The following is a 25290-nucleotide window of genomic DNA, read 5'->3' as shown; positions in this document are numbered from 1 at the left end:
GCAAGCTGCATGCATGCATCAAATTGTCTCGTGTATACTATGTAGTCAAGTTGGTGTGCTTCTGTTCTCTTTTTCAATTCTAGAACGGACAGCATTTGGACTGTGTTTTCTTATTCTGGGTTGGACGCGCGCCATAGTAATAGGAGACTAGCAGTCATCACATTGAAGATCGTGAACAGAATTTCAATGTTAATTATGATAATCCTCTTGTATTTCACATTAACGACACATGTTTAAGTCAAACACTTGGAATTGCTCTGGATAGAATGGATCAAGTTGGAGCACACCACCCTGCAGATTGCCTCCTGTCCTCATTTACAAGAGGAAAAGGCAATTTAACTCCGGAATGTAAAGATGGTGGCTACTACTGCCGGTTAATAACGATGACGTTGGGATTAATGCAGTTAGTGATGGAATTTCCAAGGCATCCCTTTACAGGATTGCCTTTACAGGATTGTTCAACAGGCCAATAATGGACCCATTGTAATGTTGAAGAAATCTAGGTTCAATAGACACAAAGCCAGAGAGAGAGAGAGAGAGGTGGGACCTCGATGGGGGGGGTAAAAAAAGAAGAGAAGGGAGGAGAGATCTCGACCAAGTGACGGGGGGAAAAAGCATAAAGAAAAGACACTTTCTTGGTTCATATTTTTTACTTTCTTTAAGCCCGAAAAGAAGGGCACAATCTACCACTCGAATGATGTAATTTCTTTGAGAAACTCTCAAGATTTCTCTTTAACCATCACTATAGAAAAGTGCCCTAACAGGTGATAGGTTCAAACTCAGCAGATGGCCATATAAATGTTGATATGACGTGTGATGAACTCATTTTAAAAAGACAACATGTAATCTATGGAGCATCCGTCTGGCCCCATCTGGACCAGCCCTAACAGGAAACTAACATCACCCAATCAAGTCCCATAACACTCAAATCCTGGCAATACAACCCTACCCAGTTTGAATTTTACAGAGTGGTGTCTTGACCACTATGAATAATACACTTTCAACCACAGAAAAACCTTGCAGCAGACCCATATGAATACTCTTTTCATCACTAAGTTATTGCACCAGCAAACACAAGGATCACATTGACTTTCATATAGAAACTAGATAGTGAACCAAAGTGTATTATCTTGCAGCACACCTACTTATTGATTGTTAGTCTTTAGAAGCGTAAGCGTTGGTAAGTGTAAGGACTACACTTAACCAAAACAGTGTTTCCGTTCCCGAGGGCAAGTTTAGTTTTGAGAATAAAAACACTGGATGCACATAATCCTGGATTAAATTAACTTCAGTCATAAAACTGATCCTTTTTTTAACTACTGACTTCATGGTTCGACTAAAATAACCAATATGATTCAATGAAACCGACTAACATATATGAGATTTTCACCAAACAATATTCTGTTTGTGAAATGTACCTCACCAAAGTAAATACATCTAGTATTCAGAATAACCATGCAGCTTCTATTTGTAAAATTCAAAATCTGTGTCGCTTTTCTTCACATTGGATCTATAACCCTTTTCAAAGTCTTTTGGAAGAATGACATAGCGATTTTTCCGTACAGCATGCAGGCCTGCTTCTTGACAAATGGCTGCGATCTGAAATAAAAGCCAAATTCCAAAGTTAAAACTGTAAGTGAAGTTGGCTCTGATAGGCTAAGACAGTCATATATACACTAGCATATGAGTAAGGAATTCAAACAGATGTTCTTCAACTGCATGATACTCTCTACTAAATGACATGGGCCAATGCTGCGAAAATACAATCAGGAATAGCAAGCTTCCCCAACTGCTGAATATTGCAGAGAGCTGACACAGGTATACTCTCCCCTTCCCCGTCTTTCAATGGCATGGTGGGGGCAGAGTTGGGATGTGACAATGAACAAAAAAAGTTTAAGGTTCGGTGAATAAGAGCAAACGCAAAAAAGGACCCCAAGCTTGCTTTATTGCAAGCTACTCATGAAACTGACTGTGCTTTGGTCAAGGCTCGACTTGCAACTTTTGCAGCTCAATCAAATTAGGATTTATACGGCACATTTGCTCCAAACTTTCACTTTCAGACAAATTTCGTGGTTTGCTCCCGCGAGACTTTAAACTTCAGACCCTGTGCCACTTATTTCAGAGGCAGCAACCAATGTTCTAATTTTCATACTAGAGGCAACTTTCTCAAGGGCAGCACACACCCCATGCTGGGACATCCCTTGAACTGCAAAGGCTGTTTCTGTAATGAGCACCCCAAGCTGTAGAAAATTTTCTTTTTTTGGCGAGCAACCATGCAGGAATGGAGACTCATTCATACACACCCTACAGGTATTAATCAGGCTGGGAATGATTCAATTCAAATCAGACAAACTATCCTTCTTAAGTTAAGGAACACACAAACGGAATTCAACACTGCTCTCTCCCAAATTTGCACCTTCAACACTTGTCTACTTTATACATGTACAAGCAGAAAAACAAAACACAAACCTCCGCAGCACTTATTTTGTCAGGTCGAGAAACATAGTCTTCAAGGTCCACCTCATCGCTAAGGTTCATTTTAGCAGTGCAAACCTGTGATGCACAATGAGAAGTTGAGTACAACCAGACAGATAGACAAACATCTAATGATTGCAACCTTCAAAAAGAAAGGAAAAGATCTAGCCCAACTCTGATTGCAAACACTGATATTTGTGTGGTAACAGATGCTAACCTGGAAAACAAGACGTTTTTGTCTTCGATCTGGTAGAGGAAATTCAATTTTTCGGTCAAGTCGTCCAGGGCGAAGAAGAGCAGGATCCAAAGTATCAGCACGATTCGTAGCCATTATCACTTTTACATTCACTGTTTGATCAAACCCATCCATCTGCATGTAGTTAAGGGGAATACAAAAGGTTAAGCATGCAACCACATGCAGCTGAATAAAAGAGTTCTAGACATCTATCAGGCATAGATTAATTTGCTGGCATACTAAAATTCATGCATTTCGTCTGCCGTAATAGTCTACCTGATTCAAGAGTTCCATCAGGATACGCTGAACTTCTCTATCAGCCCCAGTTTGTGCATCAAATCGAGCTGTGGCAATTGCATCAATCTCATCAATAAAAATGATTGCTGGAGCGTTTTCTTTGGCAAGACGGAACACATCTCTGACCATTCGAGGACCCTACAAAAGTGATTGTCAAAGAGATACAAATTTTTAAAACATGACCCAATATACATTTTTCAACTGGTTCAAACAAAGCTCGTTCCAAAAGTTGGAAGGCAAGCATTGCTGATGCTATTGATTTCCCATTCCCAATTCTAAATGAGGGCTACAAACAATGATAGCAGCAGGGGCAGCCAAGAAGTGTGGCAAGAGCAAACATTGAGAAGAGTACAAGGATGAAGCCTTAGAGTCAAACTTTTAATCCTGGGATAAAATATTTGTAACATTTAAAATACATACATCCTAACTTACCTCACCCAAATACTTCTGGACAAATTCCGATCCAACTACACGAATGAAAGCAGCAGTTGTATGGTGAGCAACAGCCTTAGCAAGCATGGTTTTCCCTGTCCCTGGTGGACCATACAACAGAACCCCTCGTGGCGGATCTATACCAATCTGTTTATACAACTCATGATGTGTTAAAGGAAGCTCCACTGCTTCTCGAATCTCCTGCTTCTGAATATCACATCCTCCAATGTCCTGTCAAACACACCACAATGTTAGCCACTAGTGCACATCATCTGTGAACATAAAATTCTGTACACAGTGACCCATCTGTGAACATATTTTACCATACAATAATAAAAATAAATGATCATGGTCAGTTAGATAACTCTTAAACTGATTATGCAAAGATGCATAGAAACTCATCCAAATTCTGTATATAGCATCCCTAAAGCCAACATGAGCACCACCATAACGCTTACAAGAAGAGCAATTCAACTAGATGCGTATGTTTCAAGGGCAGCTCACTACTTCTTTGCTTGCAAAAGGATTAAGAAACACAAAAACTACTCAAACCTAGATTCTTTGACAACTAACTTGCGTACACTTCAAATGGTGGCTTTTAGAAGAGGTTTTGATACCTGATGTGACACAAATAGCTATGTTCCATATATGATGCTATTCAGTGGATTAAGTTTGACTTAAGTAGCTTAGGTCAGGGTTAGGTAAGATGCCTTGTTGGTGCCTTAACTGATCAGCCTCTCACTTCATTATGAGTATGCTCTGCATAGAGAGGCCCCCATGTTGGGATAAAGGCCCGTTTGAACTCCATGTATAGTACACACACACTCTTCAGTTGTACATGTGAATGCACCCTTATGTGCCCCAAGTATAAATACATTTTATTCTTTGTGTACCAACACATTTGTTGGTACACTCAAATCTAATCGTACTTACACACACACACACACACTCTCTCTCTCTCTCTCTTTTTTTTTCGTAAAAGGTAATTGTATTAATTACGAAAAGGTACAAGATTACATGATGACATGATTACAAGAGACACGAGGGCCCTAGCCCAACGTGTGGGAAATCCCCGTACTAATGCACTACAAAGGTTACACCAATCATGGCAACGACCCAGAGGCAATTGCCATATGCCAGGGATGCAAATCCTCCCGAGGGAGCAAGTCGGAGTGTCGAATGAGATCTAGCTGCCAATGCAAGAGCCCTTTAAGCCTGGCAATATGTCTCGGTACATTAGAGGCCGAATCAAAAAGAAAAGCATTGCGCCTGGTCCAAATGTGCCAGCATCCCCAGTATCTGAAAAAGTGAAATAAGATCTTCATATGTAACTGTGGCGGTGTGGGGTACTTTGGGCGCACAAAAACCCAATCGAAAGGAGTTAGTGAGGACCCCACCACCGCTTGCCAGATTTGCGACAAGAGTAACCAGATATTCTTGGCGAGCGAGCAAGAAAGAAAACGATGTCGGACCGATTCCACGGTAGTGGTACAGAAGAAACAATTGCCATTCGAGATTCGACGCTTGGAAAGGGCCGAGGCAAGAGGAAGACCACCAATCATTACCCGCCAAAGGAAGACCTTGCATTTGAAAGGTGCCTTATTCAGCCAGCCCTCCATCAGCGTTGCCTGCCACCATGTCCGCGATTTCCGCAGTCCCCAAACAGTATTAGCTTTCACACCCAGCCAGTGGTGATCTCGAATGAAAAGATGATACACCTGATTGATAGAGGCCTTTTCCAGACTCAACCTGCCTGCAAGGTCCCAGTCCTGCCAAGGACGATCCACAGCCAGGGCAGGAAAGGGTTGCCGACCCTGAAGCTCCAATAAAAGCTTTTCCCATAAACCACGGTATCCGCGCGGGATCCTGAAAAGTCTCCTAGCAGTCCGAAACGATGCGAGGACATTGCGAGTGGCAAGGGTAGCATCCGCAATCGAAGTCAGACCTAAACGGGCCATGCAGTTAAATCTCGGTCTGAGCTGATGTTTGTCTTCCCATGAAAGTAATCTGGATACTGCCAACAATTCCAGCTGAAAGGAGTTAGACTGCACGCGGTCCCCTACTGGATGCCAACAGGCCTTTTGGAGCACCACTTTCCAAGAGCCGACCAAGTGCAGTAACAAAGAGGAAGAGGGACTGGAAAATCGAGAGTCAGAATTAAGGACATGCTACCAGGAGGCCCGAAGACGTGTGTTACCGTGGCGTAGCCCGCTGTCCTCAAGAAAATAACGGGCTATGATGGTCCACGGGTGATGATCCACACACATGGCACGAAAAAGAGACCAACGAAGAGCCACTATATGAGTTTCTGCATCCAAAATAGCGCCACCACCCATGCATTTAGGGATACATGTATGCGACCATGAAATCCATGAAATGCCTGCCTGCAGGGAGTCCTTCTTCCATAGCATGGAACGAATAGGATGAGTAAGAGCCTTCAAAGTAGTAGGCGTCCATGGCAGCAATGGCAGGAAATACGTTAGCATTGGTAGCATAATGGTCTGAGCAACTTTGAGGCGCACATGGAATGGCCACGCTTGCGACTTCCAATACATAAACTTCGTCGCCAGTTTTTGTGAAATCCACTCCAGTAGGTCCTTTGGCCGTACATCCACTCCCAACGGGTATCCAAGATGCCTGACAATGGATCCACGGGAAACCACCTGACCCTGCCAGCCTAATGACTGTAAATCAGGCTCCGTGCAACTGAGAATGGCCGACTTAAAGGCATTGATGCGAAGACCAGAGGCCTGACCAAAGAGCGTCCAAACATCTAATGCCTTTCGAATGTTGTCCCTGTCTGCCCGCAAAATCATAAAGGTATCATCAGCCAAAGATTGGCTAATGAAGTGCTACCCCAAAGGAAGAGACAATCCGGCCAGCTGAGCCGAAGCCGCCATTGAGGATAACATTGAAAGGACCGGGTGAGTCGCCAGGGCAAAGAAGAGAGGACTCAAAGGGCAACCCTGTCTGACCGAGCGAGCAAGGACAAATGGCTCTGTAACCCCACCATTGAGCATAACTCTAGAAGAAGCCGCAGCACTAATGGTGTAGATCAATCGGGACATCCGGGTACCAAAGCCCATAGCAGACATGAGATCTGCAATGAAAGACCAGTCCACATAGTCAAACGCCTTTTCCAGGTCCAGTTGAATCAAGACCACTTCCTGACTGGAATGCCGCGCATAGTCAATAGCCATTTGCACATTCAAGATATTATGGAGAATGTTGCGGCCCTTGATGAAACCATATTGGAGAGGATGCACAATAGCGGAAAGGTGCTTGTGAAGCCGATTCGCCAGCACTTTGGAGAAGATTTTATACATCGAGCCCATCAAAGAAATTGGTCTCCAGTGTTGCAGCTTTGACGGCGAAGGGACGTTGGGAATCAATTTGATAAGGCCTTCTTTCCATGAGGAGGGCATGACCCCTGTTTCCCAAACCTGCTGACACATGACCGCCAATGGCTTCACCAACTGCGCGGCCGAATGCTCAAAGAATTCATTAGTGAGACCATCCCAACCAGGACTTTTATCCTTAGGCAGATGCAACAAAACATCCATAACCTCCTTCTCACAAATATCCGCCTCCAAAGTGGCTTGCATATCAAGTGGAACCTGCTGACGGACCAGATGATAGAAGGCCGCGCGGGCATGCGTAACCTGGTTAGAAGGCGAGGGAGAAGAACCAAGAAGTTCCATAAAATAATTTCTGCACATGGTGACAATGGTCTGCGGATCAGTGACCATGCGACCTTCCGAATCCTGGAGCCTAGTCATATTTTCGCGAGCCGGAGAAGCATGCAAGGCGCGAAAGAACTTATGAGACTGGCAGGCACTATCGTGCAATGTGTCAGTCAAGTTATGCAGCTTGGCCTGCTGATAAGATTTCAACTAAAATACTTGAATAAGATGGGCCAAACGCCTTTCCAGTGACAGCAGAAAATCATCATCTGGGGAATCCACGAGCAAGGAACGGACCAAAGCCAGTAAGTCCTCTGCTGCATGTCGACGTCGCCGACAAAGAGAGGCATGATGAATCCCATACTGCCGAGCAACCCGCTGCACATTAGAAAGCAGCCGCGCAAATGCTGCCAAGCCGTCAGAGGCGAAGTCCAATAAGAATCTCTCAATCAATTGCTGCATATAGCCCTGAAAAATTGGATGCGTCAAATAAGAGGAGTTGAAACGTAAAGGGAGCCTATCCAGCAACTGCGTAAAAGGTGCAATAGATTGTGCCCGCATCTCAAACTGGAGGGGGAAATGGTCCGACAACACATATTGCTGCAAGACCTGCATTTCCAGCATTTCGGGAAGAAAATCATCCCCTTGCATGATATACATTCGGTCCAACCGCGACCAAGTAGTGGCATATTGTGCGGAATGAAAAGTAAAGCCTGAAAAAGAAGGGTGAAGCCACGACCAAAGATCTTGCTTAAGCACGCGCAAAGCAAAGGAATTCCACACCCGGCTTTCCGGCGTATCCATTACCGAATGCCCCGAAGTGGACTGAGAAGAGTCAACACACATATTGAAATCTCCCATCAAAAATCCCCTTCGGCCAAGTGACATGGAGCCCTGCAAAGTCGACCAAAGATCCCGTCGGGAGGCAGGATCGTTTGGAGCATAGAGGCCCAGCAACCATAAAATTTCTCCTTCAAATAAGACTTCGATTACCAGAAAGCGGCCCTGCACATCATTTTTGACAAGAACAGGCTGGTATTTTTCATGGACAATCATCAGCACGCCCGAATAGTGCGTAGCATGTGTCCCTGCATAAAACAGACAGAATCCATGACAATCCACAATTTTGCCTGCTTCAGCGTGACTTTTGTGCTCAACTGCACACAATACATCCCACTGGTTCTCATGCAAGACAGTCCACATGGCATGTTGCTTATGGCGACAGCAAATGCCTCGCACATTCCACGTGGCTATCTTCATATATCTTCAAAAAAAAGGAAGTCAGGAACGAGGCGGTTGTTGCCTCGATTTCACCTTTTCCGCGAGAGCATCTAGGACACCCGCATCCAGAAAATCAGCCAATACTGCATACGAATTCTGGCGACCTGCTTTAGAGGTAGAAGGAAAATCCACTGCCTTGGGAGCAGGGCGGGGATAACGCTGATCCCAGGGTGTAATCACATTACCTTTTGTATCAAACGCCAGCTTAGCAGGTGGGCCCTTGGGGCCGTCTGTATAGGCTTTCCTTGTAGACTGATTACGGGGGGCAGACGGGGCTATAGTACGCGCAGCCAGCTGTGAAGTGAACATTTCTTTCCTGCGCATATACGTGCGCACGGAATCCTGTGAAGTAGTAGGCCCAGGATCCGCCATGCCTGCATCCAACTTTTTACCTTTTTTTGGACGGGCCTCAATCCAATCAGTGCTGCGAGAGTCCAAACCCAGGACCTGTTGTTTGCCTTTATCCACGACATTTGGCGGCTGAAGGGCCTCCTGTGTCGGGGCATCAAGCACCATGTCATCCTTTGGCAGCACAACCTGCGCATCCTCGGAAGACGGTTGCCTTTCAGGGCATTCGGCCATGAAATGCCCCAATTTACCACATGAAAAGCAGTGGCCTGCAAAATTGCCCCATTTCAAGCGAAAATGCAAGGGATGCATGCCAGAACAATTGAGGCGAAGCCACACAGGCCTTTTCCTGGCTGTGTCCCATAACATGCATAAACGGTTTCGATTCATAGCCCTGAGGCTTGGGGGCACCAGCACTGTGCCCACAACAGCCATCGCATCCTTCAACAATGGCCAATAAACTGCCGGACAATTTTCCACTTCCACCCATACCGGGCATTCTCGTTGAAGCAGACGCTGGAAATCGGCCATCGGGCGCCATGGTACAACATGGACCAAGCGGCGATCAAAGAATAATGGCAGCTTGGACAGGAGCTCAGCGCGATGCGTTTCTGATTTCAACAGCACCTCATAAAAGCCGCGAGGTCCAAGGAAGATCTCCTCAACACACTCCCCTTGCAATAAATGATGCATCCACTGGCGAATATGTGAAAGCACGGGGATTCTGCCAGTGAAGAAAAGTATGACCGCACGGTCATAAAACACTGAGAAGGACCGCAAGACTGATTTCGGGTCCACCGTGGCTTCCAGCACATCATCAGTTCCCGCATCAGAAAAAGTTTCATTGTTGTGCTGGACATAATCGCCAAGCAGAGTATTGGCAAAGTCCAGCAGATGCTCCCAGCCTATCTCCTGCGAATCCACAGGATCAGAGGCAACCTGCGCATAGGAACGTTCCTGAGGACCCATTGGCTCGTCAGGAGTATGCTTGGAGCGTTTGCCTGCAGGCGGTAGTTCAGAGCCCGGAGGCATCTCCTCCGTGCAGGGCACCATATCCTCCGGCTCCTCGGTATCGGAATCAGGGCCAAGGGCTGCCACCGTCCGGTCGAGAAAATCCATATCCAGGCCAGCCATACTGCTGTCTTCTGTCTTCTGTCTTCTGGCTTCTGGCTTCTCTCTCTCTCTCTCTCTCTCTCTCTCTCTCTCTCTCTCTCTCTCTCTCTCTCTCTCTCTCTCTCTCTCGCTCTGTCGGTGTCTGTGGAAAGACAAGGCTGCACTGCCTCCGTGTGCAGATCGCAGAGCCCAGAGGCGCAGGCTCAGGCACGAACAGGGGATACGGCCTCTCGCGGGGGCGACGACCACGGTAGCTGACTGGTGAGGGCAGTGTCCGACAGGCGAGGGTGGCGTCCGACAGGCAAGGGCGGACAGATCTGGCAGGCGATGGCGGTGGTCAGACCAGGGCGTCTGACAAGCGACAGGGCAGCAATCGTCAGGGGCGGGCGAGAGGACAGGCGACAGAGCAGGCTGTCGACTGGCAGGACAGGGCAGGCAGTCGTCTGGGGCGGGCGAGAGGACACGCGACAGGGGCAGGCAGGCGGCGGACAGAACAGGCGTAAGCAGGCGTGCAAGTATGGCGAGCGGGACGTCAGGCTAGAAACGGCAGCGCGTAGATGGAACAGGCGAAGGTCTGTGTCAAGAGGGGCAGTGGCGACATGTCGCCATCGAACCTGCAGATCGCGCGCTCTTCACGCACACTCTCTCTCTCTCTCTCTCTCTCTCTCTCTCGAACTGCTGCACATCCCCAGCAAAGCTCCAACAACTGGTATTAGAGCACAGAGTGCGCGTTTCCTGAGACCACAGGCTCTAGATGTCAGTTCCGAGACTAACGGGCAACAACCGTCAGCTCGCGAACACCTCGAGGCATAAGAAGGTCAATCGAGCAGGAGTCGCGGGCTCTCAGCTCAGGCAACAAGCAGGCAGCCTGTAACAGGCTCAGCCTGTGACCAGCGTGAAGGCACCATCTGAAACCAGACGACCTCACAACAGGCCCAACAAGGAACCAGAGCTCGTGTCGGGCAGCAGCGGGCGCAGGCGAGCAGTCCGGGCGCGTTGTGTGCGCGGCAGTCGGCCGCAGGTGACAGACGGACAGGCGTAGGCGACGTGACACCTGACAAGTCACGTGACCCACCTGACGGGTCAACGGACCCTCCCCCCATCATAAAAACTTTATTTTCTTTCAAATCTCTTTTGAAATCCCCTCCTTTGACCGGGTTTCATGCGTTGAAGCACAGGTCACAAATTTGAGCAAATCTGGCCCAAAAATTTAGGACTTTTCCCGATTTTGATCTCATCCACGCTTGACAACAACATTCAAGTCAGAAATTGTAGACACTGCATGCAGTGACCTCAATTAAATTGGGGATTTTGCCAAATTTGTCAGAATTTCGCTCTTTTGGGTAAAATTTCTTGACATTGGATCCCAAAAAATTGGGGCTTTTCATGTATTAGTAAAATTTTGCTCAGCTAGGTCAGATTGGCTGACACTTATGCACTTTTGGACCTGAAATTTTGGGGCTTTGTACAGAATTTCGTAAATTTCTGCATTTTTTGCCCGTGTGGTGGCTGGTTCATATAAAACAGCAAAGATTTATTACTGTTTGAGGAAGAAGAGCAATGTGTTTGCTGGTTCAGCTTGTGCTTTTACAGTCCAGGGCATTTACTCTTGTATTCGTGATAAAATGGCTGCAACTTCTTCCAGTTCAAACATCAAGAGTTTAATGGAAATCAAACAGTTTCATGGTCATGGCTTTGACCTTTGGAAAGACCGTGTGCAAGGCATATTGTTCCTAAAGGATTGTGAGGATGCTTTGCAAGAAGATAAACCCGCACGAATGTCTGATGCAGATTGGGCCAAAGTAAACAAAAAGGTTGTGGCTTACATTAAGACGGGTGTCACTGATGACATCTTGACAGACATTAAGGGTATAGATACAAGTTATGCAATATGGGAGAAGCTGAAAACTACCTATGAGATCACACCTTTTTTATCAGGTGCATTTAATGCGCAAGTTGGTGAACATGCAACTAGATGAGTCAAAGCCTGCAACTGAGCACTTGAGTCCATTTACTGGCATTTTAAATCAACTCAAGAATGCAAATTTGGATTTTGATGATAAGTTGAGGGCAACTTTTTTTATCATGACACTCCCTGATTCTTGGGAGACCTTGGTGGTTTCTCTCAGCAATAACCCCAATCTCTCATATGATGGGGTGAGGGGTTCAATCTTGAATGAAGAAATTAGAATATGTCTAGAAAAAAAGGCAGCAACTCAGCTTATAATGTAAGAGGCAGGGCTGAAAAGAAAAATGCAAATGCAAGACAGAGAAACAGAAGCAAGAGCAAAGGAAAGGAAAAGAGTGACATTACTTGCTATCATTGTGGTCGGAAGGGCCACAAGAAACTTGATTGCAGGTATTACAAGAAGGAACAAGAGAGAAAGAAGAATGCAGGAAACAAAAAGAAGGATAAGACAGATGCATCTGAGGCAACCAAAGGCAAGGAAAAAGCCAATGAGGCCTCCAGTGTGGTCATAGAGAAGCTTTCGAATACAGAGGCTGATGTATTATGTGCAATTGATTATGATGCCCTTGTATGTCACATGTAGGATATACAGATTACCAAGGCTGATGTGATTGATATACTTTTGTCAATTGATGATGGTGTCACTCGGACTTGGATTGTAGACTCTAGTGCATCTTTCCATGTAACTCCTTGCTTGGAGTGTTTTGCTATGTTCAATGCAAACATTTATGGAAAGGTGTAACTTGGAAATAACCATGCTTGCAGCATTGATGGAATTGGCACTGTACACTTGTCTTTAGACAATGGGCAAGAGCTTGTGTTGAAAGATGTCAGATATGTGCCTGGCATTAAAAAGAGTTTACTATCTGTTGGTCCGCTTGACTTACATGGTTACACTACACAGTTTGGTGGTGGTTTATGGAAAGTGAAAAAGGGTTCCATACTGATTGCAAAAGGAACCAAGAAGGGCACTTTGTATTGTTTGCACTCTAAAGCCTTGAATGGCAAGTTTCTTGCAATTGCTGAAATTGGGTGTCATTTGGAGTTATGGCATAAGAAATTAGGCCATATGATCCAAAAAGGACTTGATGTCCTTATCTCTCTGAAGAGAGTTGATGGAAAAAGCTCTAAACTTGACTTTTGTAATGAGTGTCAGTTTGGAAAGCAAATAAAAAACTCATTTTACTCTAGTGTCTCTCGTAAGTTCAATGTCTTAGACTTGGTGCATTCTGATGTATGTAGTATGCCCATGAAATCATTGGGTGGTGCTGCATATTTTGTCTCCTTTATTGACGATTGTTCCAAAAAGATTTGGGTATACCTATTGAAAAATAAAAGTGAAGTTTTTGCTATTTTTAAAACTTTTCATGCATTTGTGAGAACTCAGACAGATAGAAAGTTGAAATGCTTGAGAATTGATAATGGGGGTGAGTTCACATCTATTGAATTCAAGTCCTTTTGTGACTTCCATAGAATTAAGAGGGAGCTTACAACTCCTTACAGCCCTTCTTCAAATGGGATGGCTGAAAGATATAATAGAACTTTATGTGAAAGAGTGTGATGCATACTGTCCACTGCTAATCTCCCTCATGAATTTTGGGGAGAGGCACTCAAAACCGCGGTTCACATTTGCAACCGCTCTCCAAACATGTCCTTAAATAATGGCATCCCTGAGGAGATTTGGTTTGGCAAATCGGCCTCATATGACCATTTATGCATATTTAGTTGTGATGCTTTTGTGCATGTTAGAGATGAGCTGAGGAACAAACTTGACCCAAAATCCACCAAAGGCATTTTCATAGGCTATGGTGATGAGGGTGAATTTGGCTACAGAGTGTGATTACCTCAGTCCAAGAAAATTATTCGCAGCCGTAATGTTGTGTTTAATGGGGCAAAATTGTTGAAAGGTACTTTAGCCTCTAATAAAGATATGAAAAAGGTCAAATTTCAAAATTTGCAGCCACCTATTACTTCAGATAATGAGCCTCAAGGTGCTGTACCACAAGCTGAAACTGATAATCAACTGGTTATTTTTTTGCCAGATGATGACGGACAGCAAATAGGAGCACAAGGAGGTCATGGACAGCAAGATAGACTTACTCATACCCTTACCTTCCTACCTTAAGCTTAGTAAAGCCAATAGCCCAAAAGATAACGTGGAAGTAAATGCTATGAAGGGAGTCCCTTATCATAGAAACATGAAACGGGCAACGGGAACGGGGATGGGGACGGGGACGGGGACGGGGGCAGGAACGCCAAAAATAGGGAACGGGGACGTAGAAACGGAAACGGCATTTAAAAAATTAAAATTCATAAAAAAAAATTAATATTTCACTCATAATCCATGTGGACTCTGGAGTGTTAAAACTTAAAACCAAGGTATATAATCCACAAGGACAAATCATTTTAAGTTTTAACTTTAAGATATCATGCATCATTCTAAAACTACTCATTAGAAATTAAATTGCAACTTACAAGGCTCAAGAGGTAAGCTATTCAATTATAAATAATAAAATGCATAATACATATGCCATAAATGATAAAACAATGAACAATGAACTAAACTTTAAAGTCTAAGCTACAAGAACATGCCTATGGTCCCATTGCCCAAAAACTTAAAAGATTACAAATATGAAATTGAAGTCTAATCTTCGAAAGAATATGCTCATTGCCCCAAAAAAGAGTACAAAAATAAAGTCTAATCTCTAGACTGAAGCAAAATGCAGCATGCCAAAATAGCCCAAAGAGCAACTGCAAGGCTGCAAGACTCAAGCACAAATATAATATCAGCATGGCACAACTGCCAACAACCCAAGTGTCAATCATCAATGATCATAATATCATATATAATGTACATGTGTCATGTATCATGAGACTCGTGATGAGTAAACTAGATCAAAGATCATGATCATGATCTAAGGCTGATCTAGCTACTCCTGAAGTGCTAGCCTCATCATCATGTGTATCATGAATTGTTGCATCTCCCTCAACATCAGCACATGTCTCCTCTTCTTGCTGCATCTCCCACTCTGTGAATGGAAATTCAAATGATTTTATTTCTCATGGTCAATTTGCAATAGGTGCATCTTCATCCAATGCATTTAATAGACAAAATGAACCAACCATGCTTCCTACAATATCTATCACTAATCCATTTGGCCTTCGACCAATCCCTCCCTCATCTTCCGCTACACTTTCCTTTCCACTTTCATTAAGTGAATCACATTTACCACCACACACCACATCGGGGGGGATTCTGTACACTTAGGCACAACCTTTAGGACCTCCATATACCCGCTACCAAGTGGTGTATTTGTGACGAAGGCTCAACCTCCCACACACACACTTTTGGGTTGTCCCTTTGGGAGAGCCTCCCAAACATACTCGAGTGTGGATCGTCTAGTATCGCAATTCGCTTCCATGGCATTACCTAATGAACCATCCAATCATTATGTTGTGCCCCAATCGACATTTGGGCAAGGCTATCGTGTCCTGGTGCCTCTATCTCCACCTACGATACCATATGGAACTATGACAGTTTCCCTACCTCTGCATCAATTGGCACTCATTAAACATCAACAGTCTATTTTTGCCTATCCACCATGCCCCAATCGACATTTGGGCAAGGCTATCGTGTCCTAGTGCCTCTATCTCCACCTATGATACCACGTGGAACTAGGACAGTTTCCCTACCTCCGCATCAATTGCACTCATTAAACATCAACAACCTATTTTTACCTATCCACCATCACCCCCTTCTCCTCCTTATCCTCCACACTACCCCACCTATCCACCTTCATAAACACCTCATAGCTCTAGCTCCTCATCTGCCAAGCATGCTTTTAATGACAAGACACGTTTCAACGCTCCACTTGTTCCATACAAGGTCATCCCCTCATGGAAGGCTTGAAACACCTCCACTATTATCAAGCTTCTGCACGGCTTATTGTCGAAGTTTTACTTTTAACTTTAGCATTTCGACTTAGCATCCCAGCGTTGGGCACATTTGTTTGACCATTATGCCGCTCCGAATAGGACTCGTTGCATCAATTTAAATCATAAGCTCCAAAGTTTTAAAATCACAAACAAGAATGACTTGAAAGTCAAGTTGGCTGAGTATTGGCGTCTTCTCATTGAGTTCTCAATTTGATGATTAAGTTACCCTGTTCCTTAACAAGATACCAAGAAAATATTTCCCTCTTGTGCAGCAATTGATTTCACAACCTCGGATGCCCGCATTTTATGAGTTTGAGTGACAGTTGTTGCACTACGCACAGTTGTTAAATCAATTTCATAACACGCCCTCGATAGAGAGGGCCCTTGGGCAACCGACGAGCACCCTTGGTCCGATGCCCTAACGTCTCTGGGGTGATCACTTGGGCTCCCTTGGTAAGATAACCATCGCCTCTGTAGTCTTGCTAGGCCACTGGGCAGCTGACGTGCACCCTTTGTCTAATCCCCTCGCTACTTTGGGGTGGGACGCCTTGGGGTAAATCAAAATTTAGGCTGGCCTACTTTTCTAGCCCTATTTTGGGCCTCAAAGGGGATATTGTGCTAAGAAATGCACTTAGCCACTTAAACAACCCAAAAATATGCTTATTTTAGGCTTATTTTAGTCAAAACCCTAAAATGGGGAGCGGATCGAGAGAGTTAAGTGGGAGAGGATCTAGAACCCTAATTTTCTATAAATAGGCGACCAGCCCTCCACTCTTGTTCAATCTCATTTTTGCAGATTTCACGTGTTTCAGCTTGTTGCCCACACCCCATTCGCAAAGGACATCTCAACCAAAGCTGTCCATTGCTGTCTCCATCAGTTGGCACCTAATTTCCAGCCCTCTTCACGCAGTTTGAAGCTGATTCCAGTCAAGCGACTGTTGTTCCTGTGCAGACCTGCTACCGTACAGTCCGCCACATCATCACAATCCTACTGCCTACGTTTTTAGTCTTTCTCTCTCCTGCAAGCTGTCCTACTTGCGTTTTTAGTCTTTTTCTCTCCTCGCTGTCGTCTGCATCAAGTCCAGCTTCTCACTGCTGCGTTTGCTTGTGTTCGACATCCAGAGGCTTCCTTGCTGCAATTCGGGATCCGTTGGAGTACGACACACTCTCCAACTCATTATCCCTGCCCTGATCCTTGAGATACATGAGTTCGAGATTCGTTATTCATTCACTGCATAGTATGTTTGTTGTTGGAGCATCATATTATTCAGTAGTTATATCATTTCATTTATTCACTATGTTCATTGTCTCTAAGTTACCCTAACCCTAACTATGTTCTTTTATCAGTCTGTGCTTTGTCGTACGATTTCTGTTTATGTTTCTATGTTAGGGTACTTCTTTACACTTTGCTGATGGAAGATCTAAATAGGCAAAATAACTCAGCAAACAAGTCTTCTAATGTATTGCACACTAGAGGCAGATTTCAGTAAAAGGGCAGTTTTGCAAATAGAGCACGCAGCAAGTCTCATGGCAAAAACGTGGAGCGCCATCATTGTGGCAAAAAAGAGCACTACAAACGACATTGTTTTCAATTGAAGAAAGAGAAAGGCAAAAACAAAAACACCAAAGACAACAACGCTCAGAAGAAGGACAGCCAGCCTGCAAAGAAGAGCAATGTGAAAATAGAAGTTAATGTCGTCACTCATGAGAATGGCAGTGATGGTGATGTGCTTACTATTTCTTCTTTGAGTGCACATGCATTGATAGCAGATTCTAAGGATGATATGCACACTTGGATACTTGATTCAGGTGCATCTTTTCATGTCACACCGCATCATGAGTGGTTTTCTGACTAAAATGGTGGTGTACGTGGTGTTGTCCACTTGGGAAATAACTATGCATGTAAAATTACAAGCATTGGCAGTGTGAAACTGGAATTTCACCATGGCTCTGTACTAGTTTTGCATAATGTGAGGCGTGTACCTCAGCTCAAGAAGAGCTTGATAAGCACAGGGCAACCACATGATGAAGGCTATCACACCACCTTTGGAGATAGCAAATGGAAAATTTGCAAGGGCTCTCACATTGTTGCCAAGGGTTCCAAAAGTGATACTTTGTATCCTCTGCATGTATCTAGTGTGCGTGACCATATAGTCACCACAACCGAGCAGCCGAGTGTTTCTTTGTGGCATAGCCGATTGGGACACATGAGTCAAACTGGAATGAAAGTGCTTTCTCCCTTGGATTATTTGCCATCTTTGAGGTATGCTGATTTGGAACAGTGTGATCATTGTATTTATGGTAAACATGCTCAAACATCACATAAAAAATCTTTCTCTAAAGTCTTCACCCTTAGAGTTGATACATTCAGATGTATATCAAATCCCAAGATTATCTCTAGGACCTTCACACCTTTGAATATCTTTGAGTAAGTCGATGTGCTAATACCAACCCTATCACAAATGGATTGTGCATCCACAGCTGAGAACTCTTTTGACACATCTTTTAATGTGCACTCAATCACCTTTTTCTTCACAACCTTAAACTTAGGATTACTCAGAGAAAGAAATACTTCATTACCTTTGTTGATAATGCCACACGCAAATTATGGGTTTATCCAATCCGTTGCAAAGACGAGGCCTTGGATAAATCTAAAAAATTCTTGGCACTTGCTGAAAATCAAACCAGCAAGACAATAAAGTGCTTTCGCTAGAATATATGTCCAATGCCTTTCAGGACTTTTGTGACAGCAAAGGGATTAAAAGGGAACTCACTGCTCTTAATAATCCACCCCAAAATGATGTTGCTACAAAGCATATGAACAGGACCATTCAAGACAAGGTCCATACAATGTTGTCGCATGCTGCTTTACCTCATGGATTTTGGGCAAAGACTGTTATGACAAATGTACAATTGATTAATCGATCACCAAACACGTCCAAACAGGTCTTGTGGTTTTGGGTGGGGTGGGGGGGGGACGAGCCCTTCAAGAAGCATGGTCGGGCACCTTTGTATGCTCACTTGAGAGCGTTTGACTACGAGGCATTTGTGCACATTTGTAAGGAAAAATGCAACAAACTTTGTAAAGTCCTGTAAATGTATTTTCCTAGGATATGGTGATGAAGGTGAGATGGGGTATCGATCGTGGGATCCCAAGAAGAGAAAAGTAGTACGCAACAATGACGTTATCTTCTGGGAAGATCGCATGCACAAACAGCCCGAAAAGACAAAGGAGGTCAAAAGGGTTGTATTCCGGGAGAATGTACCAATAGGACAGCACAGAATGCCCATTAGACAGCAGCAAATACCTAATGTAAATGTTCTTGAAAATGCAACAAATGATGCTGAAAATACTCAACAAGATCTTGCTCACAATGTACCACAAATTCAGCAAGAACATGTCCCTTTGGAACAACCTGACCCAGCTGTACAGCACGCTGAACCTACAGAACAGCAAGCTATTAATGCAGATTTGCAAGCTGAACAGCCAACAAATCTTGACCATTGGGTCCATAGGTCGACCTGAGTGCAAAGACAGCCAAATAGGTTTGTTCCTAGTGTCAACTATGTGGCTAATTATGTCATGTTAATAGATTGTGGTGAGTCGTCATACTTCCAAGAAGCAATGGACAAAAAAGATAGTAAAAATTTGCATAAAGCAAGGGTGTCAAAGATGGAATCTCTCGTGAAAAATGGCACTTGGGATTCGGTGCATTTGCCAAAAGGGTAAAAAGTGCTACCATGCAAATGGGTTTACAAAATGAAAGTCACTTCTGGTTCTCTACCAAAGTACAAGGCACGCTTGGTTGCGAAAGTGTACAAGCAAGAACATGGAATTAATTTTGATGAAATCTTTTCTCCTATAGTCAAAATGACTACTTTTTGCGGACCCATCTTGGGCTTGGTTGCATCTAAAGACATGGAACTCATACAGATGGATGTAAAAACTGCTTTCTTACATGATGATCTGCATTAGGAGATCTATATGCAACAACCTAAAGGTTTTGTTGCAAAGGGGAAAGAGCACATGGTATGTAAACTCGACAAGGGTCTGTACGGGCTGAAGCAAGCACCACGAGAATGGTATCATAAATTTGATACATTTATGCAATCTCAAGGATTTCATCGTTCTCAAGTTGATCATTATTTATACACCAAGAAGGCAACAGATGGCAACCTTACTCTCTTGGTTTTGTATGTGGATGACATGCTGATTGCACACAAGGATGTTCATGCCTTGGACTCCTTGAAGTAGAGTTTACGCAATAGCTTTGATATGAAGGATTTTGGCAGGGCCAATCACATTCTTGGCCTGCGTATACTCAAAGACAGATCAAAGGGTCTTCTTTATGTATCACAGCAGGCATATGTCACTAAGGTTTTGCAGCGTTTCGATATGGAGGGGGGGAAGCCATTAGTATACCATTGCCTCCATATGTGAAACTTAGTGCAAATGACAGCCCTACATCTGATGATGGAAAGGCTGAAATGACCAAGATACCTTATGCTTCAGTTGTTGGTAGCTTGATGTATGCTATGGTTGCTACACGTCCTAACATTGCATTTGCAGTGGGAATGGTTAGCAGATACATGGCATATCTTGGCAAAAAGCATTGGGAAGCAGAAGTCTATCATGAGATACCTTAAGGGCACAAAGGATTTGTGTATCTGCTTTGGTAAGCAGAAGTCATATGTTATTGGGTTAGGGATGCAGACTATGCTGGCCATCCTAACTACAAGAAGTCCACTTCAAGATATGTGTTCATGTTCACAGGTGGAGCAATCTCTTGGATATCCAAGCTACAAAAGTGTGTTGCACTGTCTACTATAGAGGCAGAATATGGGGCTGCCACTGAGGCATGCAAAGAGGCTTTATGGCTCTCACATCTTGTGAGAGAGCTTGGTATTACAGAGGTTCCTATCCTCCACTGTGACAGTCACAGTGATGTCATGCTAGCACGGAATCATGTCTTTCATGCAAAGACAAAGCACATACAGGTGAAGTATCACTTTATTAGGGATGTACTTGACAGCAAGAGCATTGAGCTTGTCAAGACACATACATATGATAACCCTGCAAACCTTCTCACGAAGAATCTTCCAACAGAGCGGTTTGATGGGGATTGGATAGTATATGTGTATTTCAACTACAGCTCTGAAACTATACATTTGCATCAATATACATCACTTTGCATCAATGTATGATCACCCAATATTAATTATCAATTGCTGGTTTTGCTAGATGATCATCTATTCTCACTAGTATTCACTTGGTTTTGTAGACAACAGTGTGTTTTACGATAGTTCAACCATGGTTTATGCTCAGTTTCAGCTTTCCTATGCTTGTTTGGCCAAAACAGTTGAGATAAGCTAATGAGAAATGCATTTTATGGATTTATGGCAGAAGTTCTAGATTCTTTAGGAGTCTTATGTTTTATTTATGCTGGCTGTAAATTTTCTGTAAGTAAATGGCATTCGCATGGTTAAGCGACAAACATTGTTTTTACTATCATGCATTTAGGAAAATTCAGAATGCAAAATGTTTTGCTTTGCCACATTGCAATGCAATCAAGGACAACAACAAGGATTTCAAGGGGGAGATCTATCACGAGGACGAGAATTTTAATGCTTTGCTGAGCACTTGATTAAAAGTTAATCAAATGTGCAAGCGTGACTTGCACATGTGAGATCCAAGTTAATTATTTCATGATGTGGGACCATGAGATATCAGTAAGTGCCAAAGGTAAAAGTCATAATAAGTTATGCCTAACAAGTACTAGGGGATACTAGAGCTAGGTTTTGGCTTAGACCAATTTATTGGCCATTAATATCGATAGTGACATTAAAGACTAGGCATTAATTCATTAATTAATGCTAATCTAGAGGCTAATAACTGCTCGAGATACCTGAGAGACAAAGTGGTAGAGCCAATTTAATTATTAGTTGGTAAGGGGTTTTTTTGCACCAAAATAATTATTAAATTAATTTTCCAAATTATTATTCTAAAATTTAATTTTATAAGCGAGATAAGGCTGAAAAATGGGATTACAAGTCTGCCACTTGGCAAAACTTGCCCATGCAAACGGGAAGAAGGATGTTGGAGGCTGGTGGAAAACTATTCCAACCATTTCGAGGGAGAAGGCAGTTGTGAGAGAGAGAGGAGATGCTAGTAATGTGATTTGCAACCACCAGGTAGCGACCTGTCCTACAACAGGAAAATGTAGTTTTGAGCCGTCCAAGAATAGACGATAGCAGCCCAAGGACTTTCTAGTGTAGGTGATAACATACAGGAGGGAGCAACAGCATTTGGGGTGGTCTTATATAGGAGGTATACCATGAATTTGAGCCCCACACACATTCAAACTTAGCTATATGTACAATGATATGAAGATATATAACTAGGATTCCCCCCTTCTTATCATAAGTGATTGAAGCCATGGCAAAACACGTTATATAAGAAAATTACAAGGTCTCAAGCAAAGTTTAATGCTAAAAACTAGAATGCACAAAAGGAAAATGCACAAGGAAAAGTCTAACTCCATGGTGGAGTATCCATAAATTTCTTCTCCAAGGAATTGCAAATATTTTCAAGGTGGCTTACTTTAATACTAGTAACCTCAATATTACATACACATCAACACACTTGAATTGGACCATCTAAACACATCAATATGAAATATAAGCAACAAAAGACATGTTAATAAAGACTTTACTCCAAGTGCTTGAAGTAGTGTAGTATAAAACATCATGGCACTATATATGTGAAGTCGGCCTTCCACCTTTGATAGGGTGATATATAACCTGATTAAGCACTAATTATAGCAAGCATAAAATTCACATATACTAAAAATGCACACTTTACCACTTTAATCTTGGACATTGGATACCTTGTTGGCCCCAAAACTAGTGCCCCTTTCGGTATTTCTTTAACTTTCATTACTAATGGAATCAGTACAAGCTAAGATTCCACAATTCCCTTTGCTATTCCAAAAGCCCCTTGCAATAATAACACACACCTAAGGTTTTTAATTAAAATTTACTCTAATTCTAGTACCCTAGCTTAGGATATGGTGACCATTGCACTTACCAATGAAGAACATGGGCACTTGACATTAAATGTAAAGTCTAGGCCAAAGTTTGGACAGCCATTTCAATATTTAAATTTCGTTGAAAGGATGCAGACTTTTGTTGCAATAAAATGCCTTGAATTGTGAGAGGACTGCAAGAAAGATCCAAGGAAAAGAGATTGGACAAGGATAGGAGCATTTGCTTTTGATTTCGAGCATTGATCAACTAATGCTTTATGCCTAAGTTTTAGGGTTTACAAGCTAACCTACTATTTCGGTCAATTGCCCAAGACTAGATTGAGACTAGAGCATCGATAGTTTTCAAACTAGGAACCAAGACCAACAATGGCTGGTCTCAAGCATACCTCCTAAAGAGTAGCCATCAAAAATTACCAAAAGGGACACCACACTTTGTGGCCAATTAATGTCTCTATGCTAAGTAGAAGCATTCTAGCCCCTTTTGTGCAAAATTTGATTGTTGAATTAACTATTAACTATTAATGCTAAGCTTAGTGTTGCAGATTAAGGGCTTACTAACAATGTTATTGCCCTATAGAAGCTTTAACCCTATGATGTAAATAAAGTGACCAATAAATAATCCCAAACAGAGTTCTATCGACTAGGATTGACTCCCAATTGATATTGGGAGGTTAGCATGGCTAGTGGCAACATGGACCCTCCTTATTGGACAAGTTAATGTTCCCACCTTCAATGAGTCGATCTCAATGGTGACTTAGTTACTTCCCAAATGATTGAGCCTACATGAGGATCAAATCAACTCCATGATGGCTGTAGGTGCTCCTTGTGGATTACAATTTAGCCATTTTGATAAAAAAGATTACACAAGCAGCTCAACCTTTTGACAAAACATTGTCTTTCCATTTCAATCCTCTATTCCAAATTGCCTATCATCCTTCCATGTGTAGCGATCATTTTGCATGATTGAATGGTGGCTTGATAATCAGCTACCTACTTAACGTAAGACTTTGCCCCTTATCTAGAAGGCTTCACAGTGATCCTAACTTCAACACCATGGGTTATTGTTTGATGTATTCATTGGAGGCATTCAACACACATGTAAACATTGAAATCAATCCAAATGACTTACACCTTGCAATGATTCTTGTGTCAATTCATTGGGTATAGTGTTTAATATGTAAAAGGATTTCAGCATATATGCAGAAAATCGTTCAAATGACTTATGCCTTGCTATTCCTATGAACTAACTGCCTTCTAAAATCTTTTGGGCATGAATGTCAAACATAACACTGCATGTGTGGTTGGTCCATGTCCCTATGTGATCTATGTGCAGTATCTCCAGCCTGTGACTAAGCATACACTCCAGAAGATAAACTCTACCATGCTAGTTCCAAACCGTCCATTAGTACTGTATGTGAGGATAACAACCCAACGGACTTTGTTTCAATAAAGCAATGTTTGTTCAGAGTACCTTGGTAGTAGCCTATCAGTAGAAAATGAAGACATGACAGTCAGCCAACAACACATTTTGTTGACGAATCTAGTGACCACTGCCATTTCCTAACACAGTGATATTCCATGCTCTGCGGGACTAAATATCTAAAAGAACAACAATCCACTCATTTAGCAAGCAGAAAAGGGTTAGAAAAAACCTACATTATAAGTAACATCTGGTTTTTCTGACTGTGACAAGAGAGAGATACTCGAATCAGCCTCAGGTGGAAGTACATCGACGAGGGCATTGGAATGGCGATGGAGTGCAACAGATGCTGATGGCTTTAGCAGCTCTCTGTCGATGGTGCTGAGGATACGCACGTAGTAATTTGAACCTGTCGTGGAGCCTACAATGCCATTGTTCTGGTCGACCATCTCCATGAACTGGCCAATAACGAGTGGCACCGATTGGATGCGCTTGACCTCTTCCTGTGCGCGCAGGAGCTCGCGCTTCAGGTTCTTCTGCTCGTCTTTCACATACTCCTCCTGGATGTCTAGGAACTCCAGCTGGCGCTCTAGGGTTTTCATCCGAGTGTAGAGATCCTCCTCGTCCAGCTCGGCCAAGATGGCGTCGGATGACTTGGGAAGGGGGGGAGAATCGACGGCCATAGCCACCGCCATGGCTGCTGCGGGGATTGCAATGCGCACTCTCTCGATCAGGGATGCGCGCGTCGTATGAGCAAAATGCCCCTCTTTGCAAAAGCGTGCTCGGTCAGGAACGCGTGCATATAAAGGGATGCCCGCTTCGGGCCCTATGCAGGGCGGTTGGTGGGACGCCCAAAACATATTCTACATCTTCTGTCCACAACAAACATTTTCGGTAGCACATACAAAAAACCTTTAACCCGGAAATTTTGGACGCGAATAATTTTGTAACTAGCATTCTGCGCGCATTTTGTATCACAAAATGCTAGGCCGTTTTGCTGTCTCGAAGCAGTGAGCGAAGTCGCCATGCTCTTCGCTCAACAATCTCTCTCTCTC

At 43.4% G+C, this 25290-nt stretch overlaps 1 protein-coding gene across 1 annotated transcript; it reads right to left on the bottom strand.

Annotated features, from left to right (window-relative positions):
- Positions 1–1351: 1351 nt before the first annotated feature.
- Positions 1352–25032, bottom strand: RPT3 (regulatory particle triple-A ATPase 3). Its single transcript, XM_087700084.1, has 6 exons — positions 24472–25032; positions 3440–3670; positions 2987–3145; positions 2693–2845; positions 2470–2553; positions 1352–1599 (listed from the first exon to the last, which is right to left on the bottom strand). Exons 1-6 carry the CDS (start codon positions 24928–24930, stop codon positions 1465–1467), a joined length of 1221 nt encoding a protein of 406 aa, XP_087556210.1. The 5' UTR covers positions 24931–25032; the 3' UTR covers positions 1352–1464.
- Between the last annotated feature and the right edge of the window lie 258 nt (positions 25033–25290).

The sequence above is a fragment of the Lygodium microphyllum genome, chromosome 19 (assembly GCF_053477565.2).
Source record: "Lygodium microphyllum isolate KBCC chromosome 19, Lygodium_microphyllum_v1.1.10, whole genome shotgun sequence".
Taxonomy (NCBI): Eukaryota; Viridiplantae; Streptophyta; class Polypodiopsida; order Schizaeales; family Lygodiaceae; genus Lygodium; species Lygodium microphyllum.
This window is presented reverse-complemented; position numbering and strand designations above follow the sequence as displayed.

Excerpts from the sequence above, each read along its gene's own strand:
- RPT3 (XM_087700084.1), bottom strand. The coding sequence starts at position 24,930 with ATGGCGGTGGCTATGGCCGTCGATTCTCCCCCCCTTCCCAAGTCATCC. Across the intron at positions 3,671-24,471 it reads AACCAGATGTTACTTATAAT|GACATTGGAGGATGTGATAT; the intron begins GTAGGTTTTTTC and ends TGTGTTTGACAG. Across the intron at positions 1,600-2,469 it reads ACAAAATAAGTGCTGCGGAG|ATCGCAGCCATTTGTCAAGA; the intron begins GTTTGTGTTTTG and ends CTTTTATTTCAG.